At 40.4% G+C, this 22,817-nt stretch overlaps 2 protein-coding genes across 9 annotated transcripts in view; both read left to right on the top strand.

The window, feature by feature from the left end:
- LOC135786265 (sialoadhesin-like) overlaps positions 1–14,237 on the top strand; it is a 37,358-nt gene extending 23,121 nt beyond the window's left edge. Inside the window, exons 9-14 of the mRNA XM_073814597.1 lie at positions 4,036–4,293; positions 4,410–4,754; positions 6,684–6,941; positions 7,348–7,438; positions 8,818–8,845; positions 12,896–14,237. Coding sequence (XP_073670698.1) covers positions 4,036–4,293; positions 4,410–4,754; positions 6,684–6,941; positions 7,348–7,438; positions 8,818–8,845; positions 12,896–12,964 — 1,049 coding nt within the window. The 3' untranslated portion in view covers positions 12,965–14,237. The remainder of the gene's footprint in view (positions 1–4,035; positions 4,294–4,409; positions 4,755–6,683; positions 6,942–7,347; positions 7,439–8,817; positions 8,846–12,895) is intronic.
- Positions 14,238–14,776: 539 nt separating this feature from the next.
- The window catches only part of LOC135785713 (sialoadhesin-like), a 31,217-nt gene continuing 23,176 nt past the window's right edge, over positions 14,777–22,817 (top strand). For 4 of the 8 annotated variants that reach the window (XR_012336546.1, XM_065295206.2, XM_065295205.2 and 1 more), the window contains exons 1-3: positions 14,778–14,884; positions 16,709–16,766; positions 16,937–17,287. Coding sequence is in view for 7 of the 8 variants with exons in the window: in XM_065295206.2 (XP_065151278.1) it covers positions 16,718–16,766; positions 16,937–17,287 (400 nt within the window). In the remaining variant the exon portion in view is untranslated. Of the gene's footprint in view, positions 14,885–16,216; positions 16,297–16,708; positions 16,767–16,936; positions 17,288–22,817 lie in introns of those variants that run through there. The other 4 variants (XM_065295208.2, XM_065295209.2, XM_065295207.2 and 1 more) reach the window with 2 other exon arrangements.

Genomic DNA, 22,817 nt, shown 5'->3' with positions numbered 1-22,817 from the left:
GAGATGGAAAAACTAAACATGTCAACTACTTTCCCCTTCTTCAGCACCATGGACCTTGACTTAAAACTCATTCTTGCCCAGGTAATCAGTCTCTCAAGTCCTTGTAGGACCCACCTGCTCCCTGGGACTGATGTAGTTGTGATGGTAAGATCATCCAGATATGCTCTTATAGGGGGGTGTTGTGTGCCTGACTTTGTTAAGTGCCCTCTACATTCCACTTCAGCTGACTTAACTACCATATTCATGGCCAGAGCAAAAAGAATAACAGATGGTGCAGCCTGTTATTATTCCTTTCCCAATTCGATGCCAGTCTGATGTTTCTGACCCAGAGGTGACCCACATCCTGAAGTTATTGTAATAGTTCAGGATCAAGTCCTTAATCTTGCTGGGAACATGATTGCAGTCTAGAGCGAGCTTGACCAGCTTGTGCAGTATGGACCCATAGGCATTGGCCAGGTTTAACCACAAAACAACTAGGTCGCCTCTGTTCTCATTGGCCTCTCTGATGACTTGTGTAACAACACCAGTGTGTTCCAAGCAGCCGGGAGCTCCAGAAATCCCCCCTTCTGCCTTGCAGGGTCGATGTAATTGTTCTTGAGGAGAAACTCTTTTAGTTCCCGTGAGACAATGCTGAAAAGCACCTTCCCTTCAGCATTTAGTAGAGAGATGGTTCGAAGCTGGTTAATGTTTTTCGAGTTCTCCTCTTTGGGAATCCACACTCCCTCAGCACACCACCATTGGTCAGCAACTCTTCCTTTGCCAAATCACCTTCAAGATTTTCCACAGGTGCCGGAAAAGCTCCGGGCAGCGCTTATAGACCACATAAGGTACTCCGTTGGGGCCTGTAGTAGATGCTGAGCAAGCTGCGTTGATGACCTCCTTAACCTTCTTCAGACTAAGCCCCCTCAGGTTAAACTCTGTTGTTGGGGTGGGCGGGGCTGATGAGGGCTTTGTTTGACTCCAAATCTTGCTCTCTCTGGGAATCGCCTACTGTTTCCTGGAGGAAGCTATTCACTTCCTCTATTGAGCACTCAAGCTGACCACTGCGCTGGTCCATGAGCAGTTGTTTTTTAAATCTGAAGGGATTGACAGTAAAGGCCGCTTATTACCTGGCTCTCTCTCTCTCCCCGGTCTCCGATGCCCCTCTGCTCTGCGTAGGATCATCAACTTCTTCCGCAAGATGTTTTGAAGCTCTGCTAATGCTTGCTTCTCCTCCTCAGTGGCTTCCTTGTACCGTTTCTTGAGGGTGCGAAGCTCCTGGTGCAGGTGATGTATCTTGGTAGCCCTGCGGTTCATGGTGTAGGGGGTAGACTTAGCCTTCCCTTTCTCTACCCAGCCAAATCTTTCTGAGGCATAGCTGCGAATGATGGTAGTCATTGTTTGAAGTCCGCTGTCAGCATCACCTTTGGCTGTGGCTTGGATGATGTTGGACACATCCTCATCGAACTGCAGCCACTCACTCCGTTTGATGGCTGGGGGCCACTTAATCCGGTGCTGTTCATATTTACATTTAAAAAGCAGAATAAAGTTACTTTTTTCCCAAGTAACTAATTACTTTTGATATACAGTAAGTAACTAAGAGTAATTCAATAACTTTTAAAATAAGTAACTAGTAACTGTAACGAATTACTAATTTTCAGTAACTTGCCCAACACTGGCCGCATCTGCACAAACCTGTATTGCAATTCTTAAATGACTTGTTAAACTGGAATATTATACTGTATTGAACATAGTATTCACATTTAATGTGAAACTTGATCATGTTTTGATGAACACAAATTATATCCTGGCTGGAATTGATGAAAGTGACACAAGCAGCTGTGACCAACTCAGGAACCTGGTAGCTAGCTCCGAGTGCTTTTTCAAACACTGTAGCATTGTTTTTTTTCCACGGCACACCAAACAAGTGGTCATGGCACACTAGTGTGCCGTGGAAAAATAACACTGCTACAGTGTTTGAAAAAGCACTCGGAGCTAGCTACCAGGTTCCTGAGTTGGTCATAGCTGCTTGTGTCACTGTCATCAATTCCAGGCAGGATATCATTTGTGTTCATCAAAACATGATCAAGTTTCACATTAAATGTGAATACTATGTTCATTACAGTATAATATTCCAGTTTAACAAGTCATTTAAGAATTGCAATACAGGTTTGTGCAGATCTGTTAATGCTTATTGTGAAAGTGGTGTGCCGTATGAATTTTTTACTTATCAAAACTGTGCAGTGGCAGAAATACAGTTGGGAAACACTGTACTCAATGTTAATAGACACCTCCCATCTTAGACATAAACCAATCACCCTCTGTATGCAAATTAAGGGCAGCCCTGAGTTTACAACAACCAATCAGTACCAAATTCCTATATGCTTTGTTCTCTCTGCATATTTAAGGAAAGTTTGTACATGGTTCAAGTGAGATTTTCTATATTTAGAAATGAACCCCATGATGTTGTGTCTTTTGATACAGCATCATGTATTTTATTTTACTTTGAAGAATCTGTAGACATCCATCGCCAAGCATGTAAAAATTAACCCATACCTCTTGACCACAGCTCTTCCACATTTACCATCAAATGGTCCAAAGCAGTCAAAACCAACTTGACTGAAAGGAGGCTCATCAGGAGTTATTCTGCTGTGAGGAAGGTCAGCCATTTTCTGATGTCCAGGTGAAGCAGACAGTCTACAACAGATGACACACTTTCTGATGGCAGCACAAGCACCAGGAATCCAATACTTCTGATGCAGATGAGAAAGCATATGGTTATGTCCACCATGGCCTGTTTCTTGGTGTACATGACAGAGAATAAGATTGGAGATATGTTGATCTTTAGCCAGAATAACTGGATGTTTTGCTTCAACTGGCATTGCTGCTCTACTAAGCCGTCCTCCAATCCTCATGAGATCACCCTCCAGGATGGGGTTAAGCTTGTAGAGGTGACTCGTTCTTCTCACACTCTCCTTTCTTCAAGTTACCCAGTTCTTCCGGAAACCTCTGACAAAAACGAATAATATCTGACTCTGCTACAACCATATCCTCCATGGACAGAACACTCTTTGGTACTTGAGCCTAAACTTCTTTCATCTGGACATGTAGCTCTTTCTACAGCTGCTCAGAACTTTGGTCCAATTCAGAAAGGGTTTTTCTCAGCAGCTTTCGATGTCGCACCAGAAACAGAAGCAAGGTCTTAAACTTAAGAAACCAACCGACAGCTCTTTTAAGACAGAGCCAGGAGGAAAAGTGATCAATGAGCTTCTTCACTGTACTGACCCTGCTCAACTTGAACAGCATTCACCATCACACCCTTGACCTCTGGGTCTTTAACAACAAGGTTTTCCAAGGTCTAGGGATTTTCGAGCCACCTGCTCTCAGGCTCATGAAGAAAGTCAGGACCACAGAGCCATGTCTTTAGCAATGACTGAACTTTTAACACCTCTGGAGGCTAGATCCGCAGGGTTGTTATTTATGTTCCTCCATTGGGATATGTTAGACATTTTCAATATTTCAGACACTCTGTTTGCTTCAAAGATCTTAAATCTGGATGTCTAATTTTTTATATATTTCAAAACAGAATTGCTGTCTGTCCAAAAGACTGACTCCATTTGCAGCTCTTTCCTCCACAACTTGTCCATTCTGCTAGCCACCACCACGGCAGTCAGCTCCATACGCGGGATAGAGACAGTACAACAGTTGAGAATTTTACATCCAGTTGCAAATGTGCGACCAGTAAATTTGACCTTTTTTTGTGATGGGACAATTTAAAACACTACATTGTACTTTCTGCATCTATCATCATATATATGATCAAGTATTTATTAGTAATACAGTGCAGTACTTAGTAGAAATGTGAATATTTGGTTAGCATGTTGATTTATGGTGTGTGCCCCTTAATTTTCTGGTTGTGCCCCTAAAATTTTCAGTTGGGGGCCACTGTGCTCCTAGTGAAAAAAGTTAGTCTGGAGCCCTGCAGCATGCAAGTGTATTAGTGGATTGCAGTATGATTATTGGCTAACCGAGAGTTTGTTGTTGTTCTGCTGTCAGACCTGCAGGTGGAGACAAAGCAGAGAGTGCAAGAGGGAGATTCAGTGACTCTTACATGTAAAACAACCTGCAGTCTGCCTGAAGAAACAACATTCATCTGGTACAGAAACACACAGAGATTCACTAAAGGAATAAAAACATTGAATCAACTTCACCTGCGGTCAGTCAGTCGTGATGATTTAGGAGTTTATAGATGTGATGCTGTAAGAGGATATGAACTTCTTCTGTCCTCTCGTGATGTTTTTCTTTGGGTTGATTGTAAGTACTTTATTAATGAACATTTCAAACTCTTGTACTCATTCTAGATTTCACTTTTAAGAATTAGTACAATTTGGTAAATTTCTGATGCCATATTTCTGTATTCTGTATTTCAGTGATAAGTCAGCAGGGTTGGGGAGTGAATTACAGCCCTTCATATGTTTGTGCATTAAGAGGCTCAACAGTGAGAATAACCTGTACTTTAAAATATCCATCTCACCATGTGGTCAATAAAGCCTTCTGGACAAAAGTTGCATTTGTACTTGGTGGAGAACCACCTAACCTGTGTTTGGACCCAGAAAGCAGAAGAGGAGTTCAGTGTCAAAGTAAAGATCAAGACACTCACAGCATCACGTTGACAGATGTGACAGAAGCTGATAAACACATCTACTACTGCAGATTTATAACAGACAGAGGTGGAAAATGGTCAGGAATTCCTGGAGTTCAGCTTGATGTCACAGGTAATAAAATAAACCATTGAATCATAACACACAGAGGACATGAAATATGTATGCAATATCGCTTGAGTAGGAGTGTGGTATAGCTCTATATCATCACAGCTGTAATTAGGCCAGAGGTATGAGGCCGGAGTGTCTTTAAAGCGTCATGAAACACTAACCAACACTTTTTTTAGATGTTAACAGAGTAAGTTGTGTTGCACATCATAAAAGACAATGTTTACATCTGTTAATTTTAACATTAGGAGAAAACTAGTTCATTTTTAGCTTTTTGTGATATTTTTTTCCTGGTTTAAACTCCATATCATGTCAACGTCACGGGCTTTGAGGTGGCAAAGTTCTGTAGTACATCATTATGCGTCAGTGTCTCATTATTATTTATTAGATAGCGTGTTCTTATCCAATGCGAAGATGAAGATCATTTTAAAGAGTCTTGGGTTTCTCATACATTATTAGTTGTTGTGGACACTGTTGCGTGTGTTGCGTGTTACATCAGCTAGTAGACCAAAGAGATGCTAAGATGGCGGCAGAGGTGGCTCCCTTTAATTATGAGGTCAAACGAAAACTTAATTATTTTATATCTTGGAAGCAGACATTTACTTTGATAAAACACGACAAAAGAAACAATGCAATGTTCTGCCGTCAGTTTCCAGGTAAAGCAGACAAGTTGGCAGCCTTTTTTTTTGGAACAAGCGACTACTATAAACAAAACCTCGAAGCCCATAAGAAAAGCTGATAGCACATAGCGTCCGTGGTGTCTGAAGTCTTCTTATAAATATGAGTGGTGATGTCTCAATATGTTTTAAAAGTCACGTCACTGGAAAATAAGGGCCGTGCACACCAAAGATTTACGCCCACGGCCGGCGCATGTTTTCAGTTGTTTCCAATGGAAGCTTGGCGTTTTTCAAAAAAAGCCAGCAGCTAGCGGTTTTCTTCTGTGCTGAAGAAAATATTCAACTTTGGGTGAAAAGCTCTGCTTGTCAATGTCAGTTCTCACACGGCCGTCCAATCACAGTGGAGGAGGGCGGGACATTACCACAGCAACCAACCGGCACACAGCTCAAGTATCAGAGCTACCAAAGTGCTCAGCTGAAGAAAGCTGGCACTCAGCTGGCATTTGGCGTCCTCCAGGCGTTTTCAGCCATCTTTAAAAGTTTTGGTGTACACAATCCCTAAGTCATCAAGTCTCCCAATGTATAGTGAGCCAGTGTCCTTACCTTACCAGTTCCAAATGATGTTTTTGCGTCCTTTTAAGGGGACTTTGGGAAGGGGATACACGTAAACATATGCTTCAGATAAAGAGTAAAATGATTTTCCAAGAGCTTCTTCGGAGGGTTTAGGGCAGTCTTCACCAATCCTGGTCCTGGAGGGCCGGTGTTTCTGCAGAGTATAGCTCTAACCCTAATCAAACACACCTGAAGCAGTTTGATTAGCTGCTTTAGGTGTGTTTGATTAGAGTTCGAGCTTTTCCGGATCTTATCTCTTCCGAAAGGATTTTTAGCACAGGGGGAAACATTGGCTGCATCCAAATAACCACACTTGCTGTCTTTGCACTTGACCACTTGACCTCTTACATTAGTTTTCCTGTATTTGGCCCAAGTGTTCTAGTGGGCATTAAGATTAATCGTGCATGTAGATTTATTCACCTGATGGACGAGAGCATCAAACATTGCTCTGACCCTCGAATGCAGTCTCTGGAATTCTCTCAAGAGGAGGTTTCTGCCTTCCGATTAGTTGCCGCCGAACATTTCCGCCGAACCGCGTCATGGCTCATTACCATAAAGTAATGTCAATCCATGTGGCAGCAATTTGCACCAAAACTTATTTGTTTTTTTTTATTTAAGCTACTTAATGATATACTTTATTCTGTAATTACATTAATTAGTGAATTTCAGTGATTATGAACTAACATTGTTGTTGTTCTGCTGTCAGACCTGCAGGTGGAGACAAATCAGAGAGTGAAAGAGGGAGATTCAGTGACTCTTACATGTAAAACCACCTGCAGTCTGCCTGAAGAAACAACATTCATCTGGTACAGAAACAAACAGAGATTCACTAAAGGAATAAAAACATTGATTCAACTTCACCTGCGGTCAGTCAGTCGTGATGATTCAGGAGTTTATAGATGTGTTGCTGCTGTAAGAGAATATGAACTTCTGTCCTCTCCTGGTGTTTATCTTATTGTTGAGTGTAAGTACACACTGATTTATTAACATACACAAACAAATATGAAAGAATGTACATTGTCTTAATTCAGTATTGTTCATAGAGTCAGGGTCTTGTTACTGACATTAGATGTTGTTAAGACATTTATTATTAATACTCTTGTAGTGATGTGTTAAATGATTGTTTGATTTGTTTGGGTTTCATCTTGGTCAGTAAATATTAGACTCAACTTTGCAACAGTACAGATGTCGTTTTTTATATACAAAGCTTATTGATCCGAATTATAAAAAATATTTTCTTTTGATTTCTGTTTATGCATTTGTTTCATTTGTGGGAAATCATATAAAAAACAAATAAAGTTACATTACAGATACATTACAGCTGTCTTCTCTTACTTTATAAAATTATCTTCATATTTATCTTGTTTCAGGGGATCAGGGTTCTACTCTGTATAATGGGATTGTGGCAGGATGTGTTGGTTTGTTCTTCATCATCGTCATCTTCATCATTCTGTTTATATGGTGAGTGAATATTAAAGGATTAGTCCATTATCTGCATTTTTTACAAGAAAAATTTACTCACCACCATCTCATCCAAAATGTTGATGTCTTTCTTTGTTCAGTCGAGAAGAAATTATGTTTTTTGAGGAAAACATTCCAGGATTTTAATGAACTATAATGGACCCCAACACTTAACAGTTTTAATGCAGTTTAAAATGGCAGTTTCAAAGGACTCTAAACGATTTCAAACGAGGCATAAGGGTCTTATCTAGCAAAACGATTGTCATTTTTGGCAATAAAAATAAAAATATGCACTTTTAAACCACAACTTCTTGTCTTCCTCCGGCTTCATGTAATACGTCATCACGTCAAGAGGTCACGGATAACATATCGAAACTATGCCCGAGGGTTTACAAGTGTGGAGAAAGAGGACCGACGTTGTTGTATGTCGAATGATAATAATTAATGTCTTTGTGTCAGTTTAAAACGATCTGCAAATGTGCATTTCATATATGTAACCGTGACCTTTCGACATCATTACACAATTACGTGAGGTCGCGATGCCGCGTCACAGAACTGGAGATAGACGAGAAGTTGTGGATTGAAAGTGCATATTTTTTATTTTTCTTGTCAAAAAGGAGAATCGTTTTGCTAGATCAGACCCTTATGCCTTGTTTGGGATCGTTTAGAGCAGTGGTTTTCAATCTTGTCCTAGGGGACCCACAGCTCTGCACATTTTGTATGTCTCCCTTAACTGACACACCCAGTTCTGTTCATGGATCTCTCCCTTAATGAGCAGATGATCTGAATCAGGTGTGTTAGATAAGGGAGACATGCAAAATGTGCAGGGCAGTGGGTCCCCTAGGACAAGATTGAAAACCACTGGTTTAGAGTCCTTTGAAGCTGCGTTAAAACTGCAATTTTAAACTGCATTAAAACTGTTAAAGGAGTAGTCCACTTTATAGATGGGGCCCATTGACTTACCATAGTATATTTTTGTCCTACTATGAAAAGTCAATGGACCCCATCTTTAAAGTGGACTACTCCTTTAAGTGTTGGGGTCCATTAAAGCCCATTGAAATGAGAAAAATCCTGGAATGTTTTCCTCAAAAAACATAATTTCTTCTCGACTGAACAAAGAAAGACATCAAAAATTTGGATGACATGGTGGTGAGAAAATTATTTGGATTTTTTTTTAAGAAAATTGACTAATCCTTTATAGCAATTACTTAATAAAAACAAAGATTTTAATATATATCACAATTGTAAGAGTTTCTATGCAGTATGTACAGAATATGAATGAAACTACTCACGTATAGAGCTGTTCCTGAATATTAAAGGTCTGCTAAAATGTATATTTAATTTCACAAAAATAAACAAATGTGTCTGTTTTTCTTCAGGAAGAAAAGACGAGACAGGCAAAATCAGGTAAGTCAACAAAGACAAACCAGAGTTACAGTGTGTTGGTTGGTTTGTTTAAAGGGGTCATATGATGATTAAAAAACATTTTGTGTATTTCGTGTAATAAAAGGTTTAACACGGTTTAAGATATAATTTTACCCTTTTATTTACATCATGTACATCATTGCAGCTCCTCTCTGCCCAGTCTTGCTAAAACACGTTGAATTTTATAAAACTCATTATTCTGAAGTGCGCACTGCATACACTGTAAAAAAATTCCGTAGAAATTGCAGCTGGGTTGCCGGTAATTTACCGTAGATTTACATTTATGTTTTTTACTGGCAACATTTTGTTCAAAGTTAAATGAAAATTAAACATTTACAAGTCTTTATCTTTACAGAGTAAAACTAAAAAACAGCATCAAGCAAAACATTCTGGGAAACAAAATCTGGACCAAAAAACAGAAAAAGGTTGATGATGATTTCTGGTTCCCAGAATGCTTTGCATGAGGCTGTTATTGTATAGTTTTATTCTGTAAAGATAAAGACTTGTTAATATTTGAAATTTATTTAACTTTGAACAAACTCTTGCCAGTAAATAACATAAATGTATATCTACGGTAAATTACCGGCAACCCAGCTGCAATAACATTGAAATTTCTACGGAATTTTTTTACAGTGTAGTGTAATCTGATTGGTCAGCTGACCCAGTGCGTTGTGATTGGCTGACGGAGTGCAAGATCTATCGGGACGTTATTCACAAAAGTTACTGTTTTTTTGTTACACTTTTTACTTGTTCAATCAAAAACTGCACTAAAAAACATCAATAAAAGACCTCGACTATGAAGACGTGTGAATTCACACATTTTAGGCCATAAAATTTTTTTTAAACATATCCTCACTATCTGCCCAGGCTCCACAAACTGCAACAAAAACAAAGTGTTCCAGCCAATAAATGATTGGGATTTGGGGTTGGGTGCGTTCTCTTTCAGAAAGCACGGAAGGGAGGGGGTTAGCTACGCTCCGTTTTGTTTGACAACACTTCGAAAGTCAACAAGAAGTGAGGTCACACAGATTCGCTTAGAGCACCTTTAACACTTTATATTTGCCTTCTACTTTTGGCTGGTCGATATGGCCAAAAAAATTATCAACATTTTTTTCTGTATCAGGTTATATCGATAATTATCAAGATTAATGACAAATCTTTATTTCTGTCAAATTAAAGGCAGATTTTTGCTGCTGAATGAAAGTTGTAAAAACCAGACAGTTAATTATAGTCCCCTTCAGTCGGAGAAGCTACTAAAACTGGTGCCACCCACCGTGCAAGTATAAAATAAAAGGCATGTGCGATACCAAAGCTTTTTTCACTTCGAAAGCCCGCAGATCAACTGTTATTGAGAAGCTCTCTACTACCTGCTCAGAAGTACACCGCTTGCTTGAAGTTGGTTGGGGTACAGCAGCACAGCGGAGGCTCGCAGATGTCCACATCATTTTATTTCTCTGGATTTCAACTTGATTTTGAGTGTGTGCGTTGCCACTCCCCTGTGTGCTTTATCAACTCAGCACAGCATTAAAGAGTGAAAAAGCAGTACAAGTTGAATTGGTGTCTCAACTTGTATAGAGCCATTCTCTTGTGTCACGGTGGAGTGCGTCTTTTTAAAGATGTCATTTCGTCTGTGCCGTTCTGGATGCGGCAAATATATGGGTCCTAAGAATGGTCACAGTCTCTGTCTTTCGTGTTTGGGCATTCAGCATGCGAAGGCAGCATGCGAAGAGGGTTCGTGTTCTCCCTTCGAGAATATGACCCTCTTGGATCTGCGGAGACGGGTGTCGTACCTCCAGGAACGTCACCCCCCCCTTCTGTTGCCTCGCACCGCCAAGGTTGCATCTGAAGGCTCCGGAAGGACGATCTCCGAATCACTATGCTGAACCGATCGGCAGGTCCGTCCTCCGACTCTCAGTGCCCTGATACACAGCCAGCAGAGGTGCCGATAGAGGCGGTTGGCCCACAGCATCTGTCGGTCCTCCGGAGGAAGACTCTATATCTGACGCTGCATCGGAGAGACAGCCGTCTATTTCCGAGGCTGATTCGGATCCGCTCTCACCTTAGGGCCGGGAAGCACAACCTGAGTACGACCCTGAAATGGCAGCCAATGGAGAACCCCATCCTCCTCCTGCAACCGGCCCTTTCAGCCATCACCCTCACCTCTCTCGATGGTTACGTTGACGTCCCAACAGTGGAGCGAGCAGTCGCGATGCAATTGTTTCCTGGAAGGACAGGCCAATCTGTCCATCGCGAGCCTGTAAGCAGTCTTCCGCGGTAACGGCATCTGTGTATCGGGCTTGCGGGGAGGCAGCTTCTGAAATTCATGCTATGGCGTGGCTGCAGGTCCATCAGGCCAAGGCTCTGAAGCATCTGCACGAGGGAGGGCTCGACTCGGCTGTCTTTTCAGACCTCCGTGCGGCTATTGTTTGTGTAGTTCTCCGTTGTTTATGTTTCCTTGCTGGAGAAATAAAACATCAGTGTTGAGAACCTGTTCACGGTAAACCCTTAGTTGAGACTATTCAAATGATTTGAGGAAAGTGATTCTCTCAGTTTAATTGAGTAATGGGGAAAATTATATCTCAGTTTAACAAAGTTGGTATTTTTGTGGTATTTTCATTGAATTAACTCAAATAATTTGAGTTGAAACTACTCCCTTCATTTGAAGAAAGTGATTCTCAAAATATAGTAATGGGGAAAATGTCCTAATGTAGTATTTTCATTTAATTAACTTAAACATAGAGTACAGCTAAATTAAGGGGCATATAGATTAAACTCAAATTTTCCCATTTGTATAGTTATTTTCTTTTAAAATCATTTAAACAAGATGTTTCTTAATTCAGCAGCTTTATTTGTGTATAGTTCATGCAGGAGCATCAGGACTTCAGCAATAACTGAAGCCACACATTTGTTTTTTTCAGTATACAGTATTTGGGCAGTATTATGCAAATATTCCTACACCGTGACATGTAGGGGGGTGTCTACAGACAGTTTCAGCAGTAACAGCATAAACTCTGATAACATGAAAAATAGATTACCTTAGTTCATATCATAGACTGTAAAAAAAAGATGGACGACGCCTGTTCGCTCTCTTCCATTGGTGAAAAGTGAAGCCGCCAGTGTCCTGATACCGCGCTGACGTCTTGGGTCTTGAGTCTGCGCAGTAGCAATTTCGGGACAGTCCTGCGCAGTAGTGAGCAGGAAGTAAAGCTGTGAAATCAAGGCCCCGCCCTTTCTCTCGCAGAGTGCGCATATCACACGATATCACAGTTGTCAATCATGACGTGACACCACCGTTTTTATAGCATTAAATAACTAAAAACAAACTTTTTTTAAAAACAAACAATTGAATGTACATCAGCATAATAAAAACTACAGTAAATGACAGAAACCAGCTTCAGAAAAAAGATAATTGAAATGTAATTAAATTTAGTTTGTCTCAAGTCCCATTGAATAACAATTTACTCATCTCTGTACTGCTGTTTTCACTGTCCTAAAAACGCAGCGATGTCTTCCTTGTTCTATGAAGTCCCTCCTTCAGAAATATGTAACGAGTTCTGATTGTGTATTTTGTTTAGTGTGTTGTGATTCGATAGCAGCTTAGCTTAGCCAGAGCCGTTTGAGCTTAGCTGGCGACTGATGTATTCCTGTGGGTGGAGTTTAGTCAAAAAACTCTTATACTGATGTCATATATCTGGAAAGTAGAGGGCTGTAGTCCAAACCGGACGTTTTATGTAGTCCTTGAAAAGTGAATTCTGTTAAAGAAAATATATCGCTTGGCATTGAACCTTGAGCTTTATCATTTTACAGGTATAATTTATGCTCTATCAGCCACCTTACACACCAATTAAAGCTTGAAAATGGAATCACGAAAAACTGACGCTTTTAATCTGTCAATCATAAAACAGTCTGCTTACCTCAAATATTCAAATTATTTTAATACACGTTTTACGTTTTAATCTCATTGCTTTTTTCAGTAATGGTGGACTGACTGCATGTTTCCTCTCACTTTATAATGTGATTGTTTTATTGCAGGCCAATGGCTCCAGTTATGTTTCACTTTTCACACTAGCATCAAAATCTGCTGATGTTGATGTTGAATAATCCAGTGTCACGGCTCAACATAAAGAACTGCTTGATGGCCCGGGGCCAGAGTGACAGAAGCGTGGGCCAGTAAACAGTATTGTCGCTTGCTCTCAGTTACTAATATATATATTTTTTCTTGTGTTTTCAACAAGAATTTTGGATTTACTGTAAATCTTTAAGTAGAGTAAAATTAAAAAGTGGAATAAGGTTATTTAAACTGTTAAAGGACTTCAAACTTCTAAGACCCTGATGTCAAAGTTTTTATGCATTTTTTGCATTTTATGCATTTATGTTTTTAATCTATCTTTTATTTACTCCTTCTTAAAACTGCTTTATCCATTTTGTCTTTTTGTAAAAGTATGTTACTGAACAAAAAAATATGCCTTTGGCTGTTTGTCTGTATGTATTCTTATGCGATTTTATATACATTTTAAAATTGCATCTCTGTATTAAACAACTAAACTTTACAAACCCTTAATTACACTATAGCCTATATGTTCAAAAATTTTGTTTAAGTTTTTCCATTAGGCATTTTCAATTTTTATAAACAAAGATATATACAGTACTAACTTTTAAATGTATCTGAAATGATGAAAAGAAATCACAATGCATTTAAAAACAATTCATGAACAATCTATTAAATAGAATGACAATTTACACAAGTTGATTGTATTTTTTGTATAGGTATTAAGCATATATTTTCAAATTAAAGGGGATCTTATGAAAAACTTTCAATTATTTTACTAGAAGTCAATGAAAATTGAGCAGGACCAAAACATTTTACAGCTAATCGCTGTCAAAAAAAGTTCAGCGATGACCTCCAAAGTATAACAGCAGTAATGACATTGTTAAAACAGTTAAAACATTACCTTACTCTTTGCCTTTTATATTTAAATGTGTTTAGTTTCCGGTCGAAATGTTGTTTATAATAGCTTGATAGATATACCAACTTAAAGTGCCCAAACAATTATATACAGCGATGCCATTTATTGCCCTTACCTTTCTGTGTCCACCTCTAAACAGCAGTCCATTCGTCATCGAGATGCTGTCGCAGTGTTCCTTGTTATGTTCATTGTGTAAATATTATTATATTGAAAGGGTTTTTTCTTTAAATGTTACATTTGCCATGACGACATGGTATTTACATTTATGCTAATGTTATTTAACCTTTTACCCAGGGCAAAGTATAAGTACATGTGGGCCCCATGAGGGTTTTTCTTATGCCAACCCTCTTTAGGATTGCCCAAAGAAAACCCACACAGGCACCATATTCTCTAACAAGCCTACATGATTTTGCCATTAATCATTGTAATTATAATATTAAAATAATTATAATAATTATTAAAATAATTATTATTGGTTGTTATTATCTTAGCAAATAAGCACTATTTGATATTTATTGTTGTTGTTGTTAAATCAAAAACCATGGTTACTACACTTTTACTATAATAAAACCATAATTAATTTTAATATAGGTCTGTCCATTTAGAACAAAATGTGCATGCATGTTTATGTAGAAATTATTGAACAACTGTTTATTTTAATAAAATAAATATTTCATGTTAAATGAGTTTTAAAACAGTAATTTTCAGTCCCATCTGGACGCAGTGCTTCGCTAGGAGAAGCACTTTCTATTCCATCTTTATTTTCTTTTACATATGTCTTTGCATTATGCTTGTTCGACTTCATGCGGATCTGCGAGAACCGACAGCTGTATGATATAAAACGTACCGCGAGAACGAGTCGAGAAATCACACGTAGAGGTCTAATTTCGAAATGATTTCGCGCTCCTTTGACGTCATACGCCCGTCAGTTCTTGCACCACATGAAGTCGAACACGCCTATTATTTGCGGGCGCGCGCCTCGTGAGTTCAATCGGGGCATTCTGGATTTAACTGATGTTCTCCTCAGACGACAGTTTCTGTGGTAAATTCTGAGGTAAGTTTTCCTTAATTCCTGGTTACTTCATTAAAATAAGTTCACAGTAATGTTTATTTTGTTGTTAGTATATGACTAAAATGTTATGAACTTTAATAACGCAGCTATGAGCTAATTTAGTGCAGATCTTTAAAAACAATAAAACCATTACAGAAATAATTGTTTCCATTAAAATACCAATAGGAACATTTACTATTAAAACCACTACAAAATTCCTGGACATATTTCATTATGATTTAATGGCCCCATCAATAGAACCCAACACATACCAGTAGAGACCCATAGAGACCATTATAGTTTCAAATACAACCAATAAAAATCCCATTAAAACCAATAAATCCAATAGAATTTCTGTGATTGTGTCTGTTGTTTTTTTTAGCAGGGTTTACATTCTATAAAAAATGTGTTATGTTTGTTATTACATTTATTTGACATTGTTTAGTTCAGTGGTTCTCAAACTTTTTACACCAAGTACCTCAGAAAATATTTGGCTCTCCAAGAACCACCATATGACCAAAGTACAGAAGTGTAGTAGACCTAACTATTCAGAGCTATGCACAATTCAAAAAGTTTTCTTTCTAAGAATATTTCTTATTTGTATTCCTTATACAAATATTTATTATTGTCAGCCGAACATTACAGAGTTTAAACATTAACACTGACTGCACTGTGCTTACAAGTAAATACAAACTTAAATAAGATTAATGATTAAATTAAAATGTGCCCAAACGTTAAATCAAAACTATACAGTACTTACATTTTAAAACCTGTACTTAAATAGGCTGTATTTTCAGATTAATAACACCCTGTACTTAAATATATTTTCAGCAAAATTAAGAACATACTAATATTTTTGTTAAACATTTTTTGTTAAACATAATTTACTTTATGCCACAAAGTAAACCATCAGACTGAACAAATTCAGTCACTTTGTGCATTTAAATGTAAATACATCAATGTGGTGCATTTTAAAGGTAAAATAAGTCACTAGATTTATGAGGATTTTTATGTTCTTGTAAAGAGTGTTGTGCTCTATTTGTAAACTCTTTGGTTGCATATATGAATGGTGACATATGACACACAAAAATTATAGAATAATTAGTGGGAGCATTTAATACAGATTTATTATTGATTACTAAACTCCACAGCAACCTTTGCTCCCTGAAAGTGGATACTGTAACATGCATAGTTGTTTTAGCAAAACATCTGTCACCTTCAGAGCCCCGCGCTTCACACACGCAGGCAAACCAAATCAGCGCGCGTGCTTGTCTGTTGGTCGCTGATGCGCTGCGCATACCTGTTGCCGTTCCAGCGCACTTTCACGAGTAGAAGGTTGCCTGGAACGCGGCATTAATAGGCTGGCAAACTTGTGAATTTACATTAAATTCACTGATTCCTCCGCATACCACTAGGTGAGAGCTCGTACCACACTTTGGGATCCACTGGTTAATTTAATTATAACGCAAGTTATTTCGATGTGGGGTTTGACGCGTAAACGTATATACAGTAATGTCCGGATTTACACAGTAGTGCCCCAGGGTGACCACATTGTAAATGTTAATAAAAAGAGACAGAGTACACATTTATAATAAAATAAGAAAAGGTTTTAACATCATAATCTCAGTAAATGTTTTTGTGATTATTACTGTAGTTGTTGAAGCTCTAAGATGAAAAACATCTTCAACACATCAGCCTGTGAATAAGCAGTGAATTACACTGAAATTATAATCATCTCTCATTAAATCAAATGATGAAGAAATGAATGTTTGTGATGATGTGTATATGTTGATCTCATGACTGTAACTGTATGTTTTATGATTATAGAGGTTTGATATGGAGATGTGTTTCAGAATATCTCTGATGTTTCTGCTCATGATTGCTGGTAAGTGCAGATCACACTTCACTCTTAACACTTACAGACTCACTTTATACACTTCATGTCTTCATTTCTTTATAAAGACCTCATGAATCACTTCTTGATTTGACTGAACTTGATACACATTGATTTATTGATTGGTTTTGTTTTCAAATATTTCCTTATCTTTGTTTCAGATGTTGATGGTCAGCAGGATTGGGAAGTGAATTACAGTCCTTCATATGTTTGTGCATTAAGAGGCTCAACAGTGAGAATAACCTGTACTTTAAAATATCCATCTGACCATGTGATCGATAAAACCTTCTGGACAAAAGTTGCATATGTACCTGATGAAGAACCACCAGACCTGTGTTTGGACCCAGAAAACAGAAGACGAGTTCAGTGTCAAAGTAAAGATCAAGACACTCACAGCATCACTTTGACAGATGTGACAGAAGCTGATAAACGCATCTACTACTGCAGATTTATAACAGACAAAGTAGGTAGAAAATGGTCAGGAGTTCCTGGAGTTCAGCTTGATGTCACAGGTAATGAAATAAACCACTAAATCATATTAACACACAGGGGACATGAAATATTTAAGCAATGCTTAAAAAAACATTAATTCATCTGCTTCATGTGATGTTAAACATGCAAAGAGATGCACAGTCTCTGTTCATCTGTTCTCTTCACAAATAAATAAACACAATTTGACATGTATGCTCGTCTTGTAATAATAAACCCACATTATACTCAATTTTACAGATTCATAGTACATTTATTTCATGCTTTAACAGTTGACTTCAACTGTAACATTTTCAGAATTTTAGCTAAGCAGTAATGATTATTCATCACCTAATAAATAGCTATTTACAGTCCTGCATTACTACACTAAAAGTTTGATTTTGAGTTTGCGCCCCAAAACATTTTTAGCACCAGCCTCCACTGCTCACAACGTGTTTTAATAGTCACGTAAAAATAAATTATCAAGTGTCCCAATGCAAGAGCAAATATCTTTACCTGTAGTTACAAAAGGTGTTTTCGCGTCCTTTTAATGGAAGAAGAGACGCGGAAACAGATCGCTCCAGAGAAAATGATTGTTTTCAGTGTTTTATTTATTCGGCAAGTGTATGTTAATCGTCCACACTATGTGACATTATTGTGGTACATCCCCGAAAGTTTACATCCAGAGCGCTGATCTTTGACGGGCTTAGGGATAATCACTAAAGGAAGGGAACAGAGATGTCATGTCGTGACCGACGAATTGGGAACGTGCTTCGCGGGACCAATCTACTTCGAGAAACTAGTAAAACGCCAATGAACTTGGCATGCAGGTATTTGCATCCGGCAATGTAGTGTCATAATGTTATAAAATCATTACTCACTCCCGTGTAGTAAACCAGTGGGCTTCTTTTATTAAACTTCCTCAACAACACATACACATCTCTATCCTGGCCTATAGTTCCCTCTAGAGGCCAATATCCTACAGGCGAGTATTTAACGAGAGGCAGATGCAATACCAAATCACTATTTTTGCTGAGAAAGCTGAGCATCAGTGCTCGGCCTGACTCAGCAGTGGAACAGCAACTATGGGGATGGGACTTGATGTCTCCATTCCCTTCCTTCAGGGAATGAGGGTTACATACGTCACCAAGCTGTTTCCTTTCAGCCGGTCACTACGACCTCACGTCGTGACCAACGAATTGTGAATCCCTACCAAAGCGCCACTGAAGCTGACCCTTCCAGTGCCTTCGTAAACCCTGCGTCTCTCCTCTAGGGAACTAGGGTTTTGAGCAGAAGGCCGGTCACTACTAGTTCTTTAACCCACGATAGTGAACTAGGCAAACTGGGAACGAACCCGCCAGGCGGGACTAGGAACACTGCAGAAGACTACCCTCTAGGGGGGTCTACCACTTGGGTGACATCTTTAAGACTCAAGGTCATAACGTGGATCCCTCTTAGTAATATCTCGTACTAGAAACACGCGGAGCAGGCTCCGCTAAGGGAAACGTGGTAAAAAGAAAAATTTCCATGAAAATACTCACATAGGAGCCCACAAGGGGACACAATGCAGATGCCTAGCCCAACACAGGTTCTCAAGGATACAGCTAGTGAGAGGCTGACAGCCGAAGCTTCACAACATCAAGACGGTGGAGGAGTACAAAAAACAGTTTGTGTGATGTTTTTGCACTAACAGGCTTCCATAGTGGTGTGGTCATGCAGTACCAAAACGAAGGCTGCAAGCCGACACACAAACTGACCCTAGGCGCTCCCACCGGTTTGAGGAGAGAACCTGAGAGGATACCGGCTCAATATGAACACTGTAGAATCTAGAATCTAGTGAACGTGTTTTGTGTACCCCAACCGACAGCTCTCCAAATGTCTGTGAGTGAGGAACCACAAGCCAATGCCCAAGATGATGCCCCACTTCTCGTAGAATGTGCTCTCAAATTAAAAGGGCATGGAATTCCCTGCTTTTGATATGCAAAGGCTATAGTATCCACAATCCAATGGGACATACTCTGCTTGCTGACAGCTTTCTGCTGACCACCGTAACAGACAAAGAGCTGTTCTGATGTCCTTAAGCTTTGAGTTCGATTTACATACACACGTAGTGCAAATACAGGAAATAACAAAGCCATGGCTGGGACTGCCGCCTCCAAAGGCAGCGCTTGCAGGTTCACCACCTTATCTCTGAAAGGAGAGATGGGAACTTTGGGCACGTAGCTGGGCCGGGGTCTCAGTGTTGTGCTGGATTCAGCTGGCCCGACCTGAAGGCACGAATCGTCGACTGAAAATGCATGAAGGTCCCTTATGTTTTTAACCAAGGCCAGTGCGAGGAGCGTTAAAGTTTTCATAGAAAGAAACGTAATACTCACAGTATGCAGAGGCTTGAAGGGGGCTCCTGAAGGGCTTTCAGCACCACGGACAGGTCCCAAGGAGGAATAGAGGGAGGGCATGAAGGATTCAGCCTTTGTGCACCCCTTAAAAAGCGATGCTGAAGATATAAAAGCAAAGACTCTGATTGGACATTCTCGAGGGTCTTCTCGTTGAGAAGTACCCAGTCAACAAACAGGTTCCATTTCAGCATGTCAGCCTGTCTCATAGACGCTGCAGCAATAGTGTTAGATACTGCTTGTGGTAAATAACTTAGAACCTCCGTGCCCCGTCCAGAGACCACACATAGAGGTTCCACAGGTCAGGACGTGGGTGCCATAATGTGCCCCCTCCTTGAAAAAGAAGTTCCTTTCTCAGGGGAATCCACCAGGGAGGGGCTGATGCGAGGAGCGTAAGTTCTGGAAACCAACTCCTGGTTATCCAAAACGGCACAACTAATAGAATGCTCTTTTCGTCCTCCCTGACTTTGCACAGTGTCTGTGCAAGGAGGCTCACTGGGGGAAATGTGTTTGCTCTTCTCCCAGTTGACCTAAAGACCTAAACAAGCTAGGTGTTTGAGCACATGATCTATGTGCTCGCAGAGCGTCTGACGAAACTGAGTTAATATGAGCCAGTCGTCTAGATACGCTAGAATGTGAACACCGCTCTCTCTCAGGGGTTTAAAGCCCCCTCCGCGACTTTCGCGAAGATGCGGGGAGAGAGAGAAAGCCCGAATGGGAAGACTTTGTAATGATATACCCCCCCCTCAAATGCAAAGCGGAGAAACGGCCTGTGTTGGGAAAGTATCGAGACCTGAAAGTATACGTCCTTCAGGTCGATGGCTGCAAACCAATCTTGAGGGCGGATGCGTTGAAATATGCTCCTTTGCATTAACATTTTGAACGGCATTCTGTGAAGTGCTCAATTTAGTACACGCAGATCTTAGATATGTCGCAACCCGCCACTTTTCTTGGGTACAATGAAATAAGGGCTCCTTGATCTCATCTCGGCTGGAGGGACTGGCTCGATTGCGTCCTTTGCCAGTAGTACAGCAATCTCTGCACGTAGTATGTGCATGTTGGGGGCTTTCACCGTAGTAAAGTGCACAAATTTGGCAGGGGGGAGCTGGGTGAACTGAATCGTGTAGCCGAGAGTAAACAACAAAGTGTTACAACACATTAGGCAAACTACAGTTTACATTACTCAAATATATGCATTGTAAAACTTTAACCGGTTTCCTCAAATGGTTTGAGTTGAGTGAAATTTTTGGTTTTACAGTGATACTAGAAGCTTCCAGGCAGATGTCACCGTGTGACTTTTTCTATAGGCGGAACTAAAGTTGGGAGGGTTAGTTCCGCCCGAAGGTAGTTTCCACCAGGACGATTCACCGCAAACACAGGAACTTCCGGTTGTGTTCCGAGAGGCAAATCAGGCTAAACTAGCCGCAGGTGTGTACAATCAACGCAGCGATTGGAGATTGGTTAAGGAAAGGAAGAGAAGGAGTATAAAAGGAGCCTTCAGAATGCAAGTAAGGGCTGCTGTTGGGTGCTGTTATTGTGCTGCTGTTGGGTGCTGTTATTGTGCTGCTGTTGGGTGCTGTTATTGTGCTGCTGTTGGTTGCTGTTATTGTGCTGCTGGGGGGTGCTGTTATTGTGCTGCTGTTGGGTGCTGTTATTGTGCTGTTGTTGTGCTGTATTTCTTCTGGATTCGCTGCATTGTGGGCAACCACGGAAACTGGTCTTGTAAAGGCTTGAGGAAAATCTTCTTAGAAGAAACAGAGTCGCCAGTGATTGAGTGAAGGACGAATCAAAGATACGATCGACTAGGCTGAGTACGTAACGAATACTTACCGTTGTGATGTGGATGTGCTGTCATGTGTTGACATTGTTGGAGCAGTCACACTGAAGAGTCTTCGCTAAAGGCCTTGTCGAAGACCAGTTACAGCAGTGGGTAAGCTAAGCGGGAAGCAGAGTAACAGAGTGTCATCTATAGAGTGAGTACCCAGATGTGTTTATAAAGTATTGAGGAGATTTCCTTACCTGACATGTGTTGTGAGTTTACTACTCAGTGTGCAGCCCCACTGTAGAGAGAAACGTGGGCGTGCCGGGAAACAACGGAGGACGCTAACGTTGTGGAGGATCGTTCCACCCACGTGAGTAACAGTGCATATCATAGCCAGTGATATTGAAGAGGGTATATTACCTGAAGTGTGTTGTGAAGTTTAGCACGCAGATTTGCGGCCCTACCGTGGAAAGAAGTGTGGGCGAGCCGAGGAGTATAATCAGGAGTAAACACAGGAGGTCCAGCGTTCACCCTTTAAGCACTTTTTCCCCCTCCGCTAAGAACTACGCCCAGCCAAGCCACACGACGAACTTGGGTCAAGTTTTGGCTCTGTCCTTAGTCACGAAAGTGTGAGGAGTGCTCTGGGTGAGTCATTGCCTTTATTGTGTGTGTGTGTACACTTTAGCTTGCAGAGGAGTGCTGTGCTTGTGTCGACAGGAGCCACTACAAACCAGAGGAGTCGTGAGGAGAGAACAGCCCGCTGAGGCTAGAGGAGCGTGGGCTTAAATCAGATATTTATTGGACCTCCTGAGTGTAAAGTGACGGATCCTTTCTGACTGTGAAGAAGGGCAGTGGTGAAGTATACCTACGAAGTAGAGTGAGTAGACCATCTGGTGGTTGTTACCTGTGGACAAAGGGTGCCTGTGATTTTGCTGTGTGCTTTAACCACTCTTGTGTGTGTGGAGCCCTTTCGAAAGTTCGCCCCTGCTCAGCATCTCTGGAACCATACGTGGAGGAGGAGTAAGGGAAGCGTTCGGCTCCACACGAGAATATTGGCCGTCCTTTCAACCGACAGTGAGCTTTAGGTGTGCCGTGTGTTGCCCCGGCTCTTCTGGAGGCCCGTTATACCGAACGCCCGCTGTGTGGAACCTCACCTCGTAAGTCCACTAACTCAGTGTGAAAGTGTGCAAACCAACCGTTGTGTATAAGAAGAAGAAAGTTAAAGTTGCAGTTAACTGTGTGAACCCTTACCTCTGCTTATAGCTCCAAACCCGGAAAGAAAGTTAAAGTTGCAGTTACCTGTGTGAACCCTTACCTCTGCTTATAGCTCCAAACCCGGAAAGAAAGTTAAAGTTGCAGTTACCTGTGTAAACCCTTGCCTCTGCTTACAGCTCCAAACCTGGAAAGAAAGTTAAAGTT

Source organism: Paramisgurnus dabryanus, chromosome 4 (assembly GCF_030506205.2).
Source record: "Paramisgurnus dabryanus chromosome 4, PD_genome_1.1, whole genome shotgun sequence".
NCBI lineage: Eukaryota > Metazoa > Chordata > Actinopteri > Cypriniformes > Cobitidae > Paramisgurnus > Paramisgurnus dabryanus.
The sequence above is the reverse complement of the archived record's forward strand: the minus strand, read 5'-3'. Positions and strand labels throughout refer to the sequence as shown.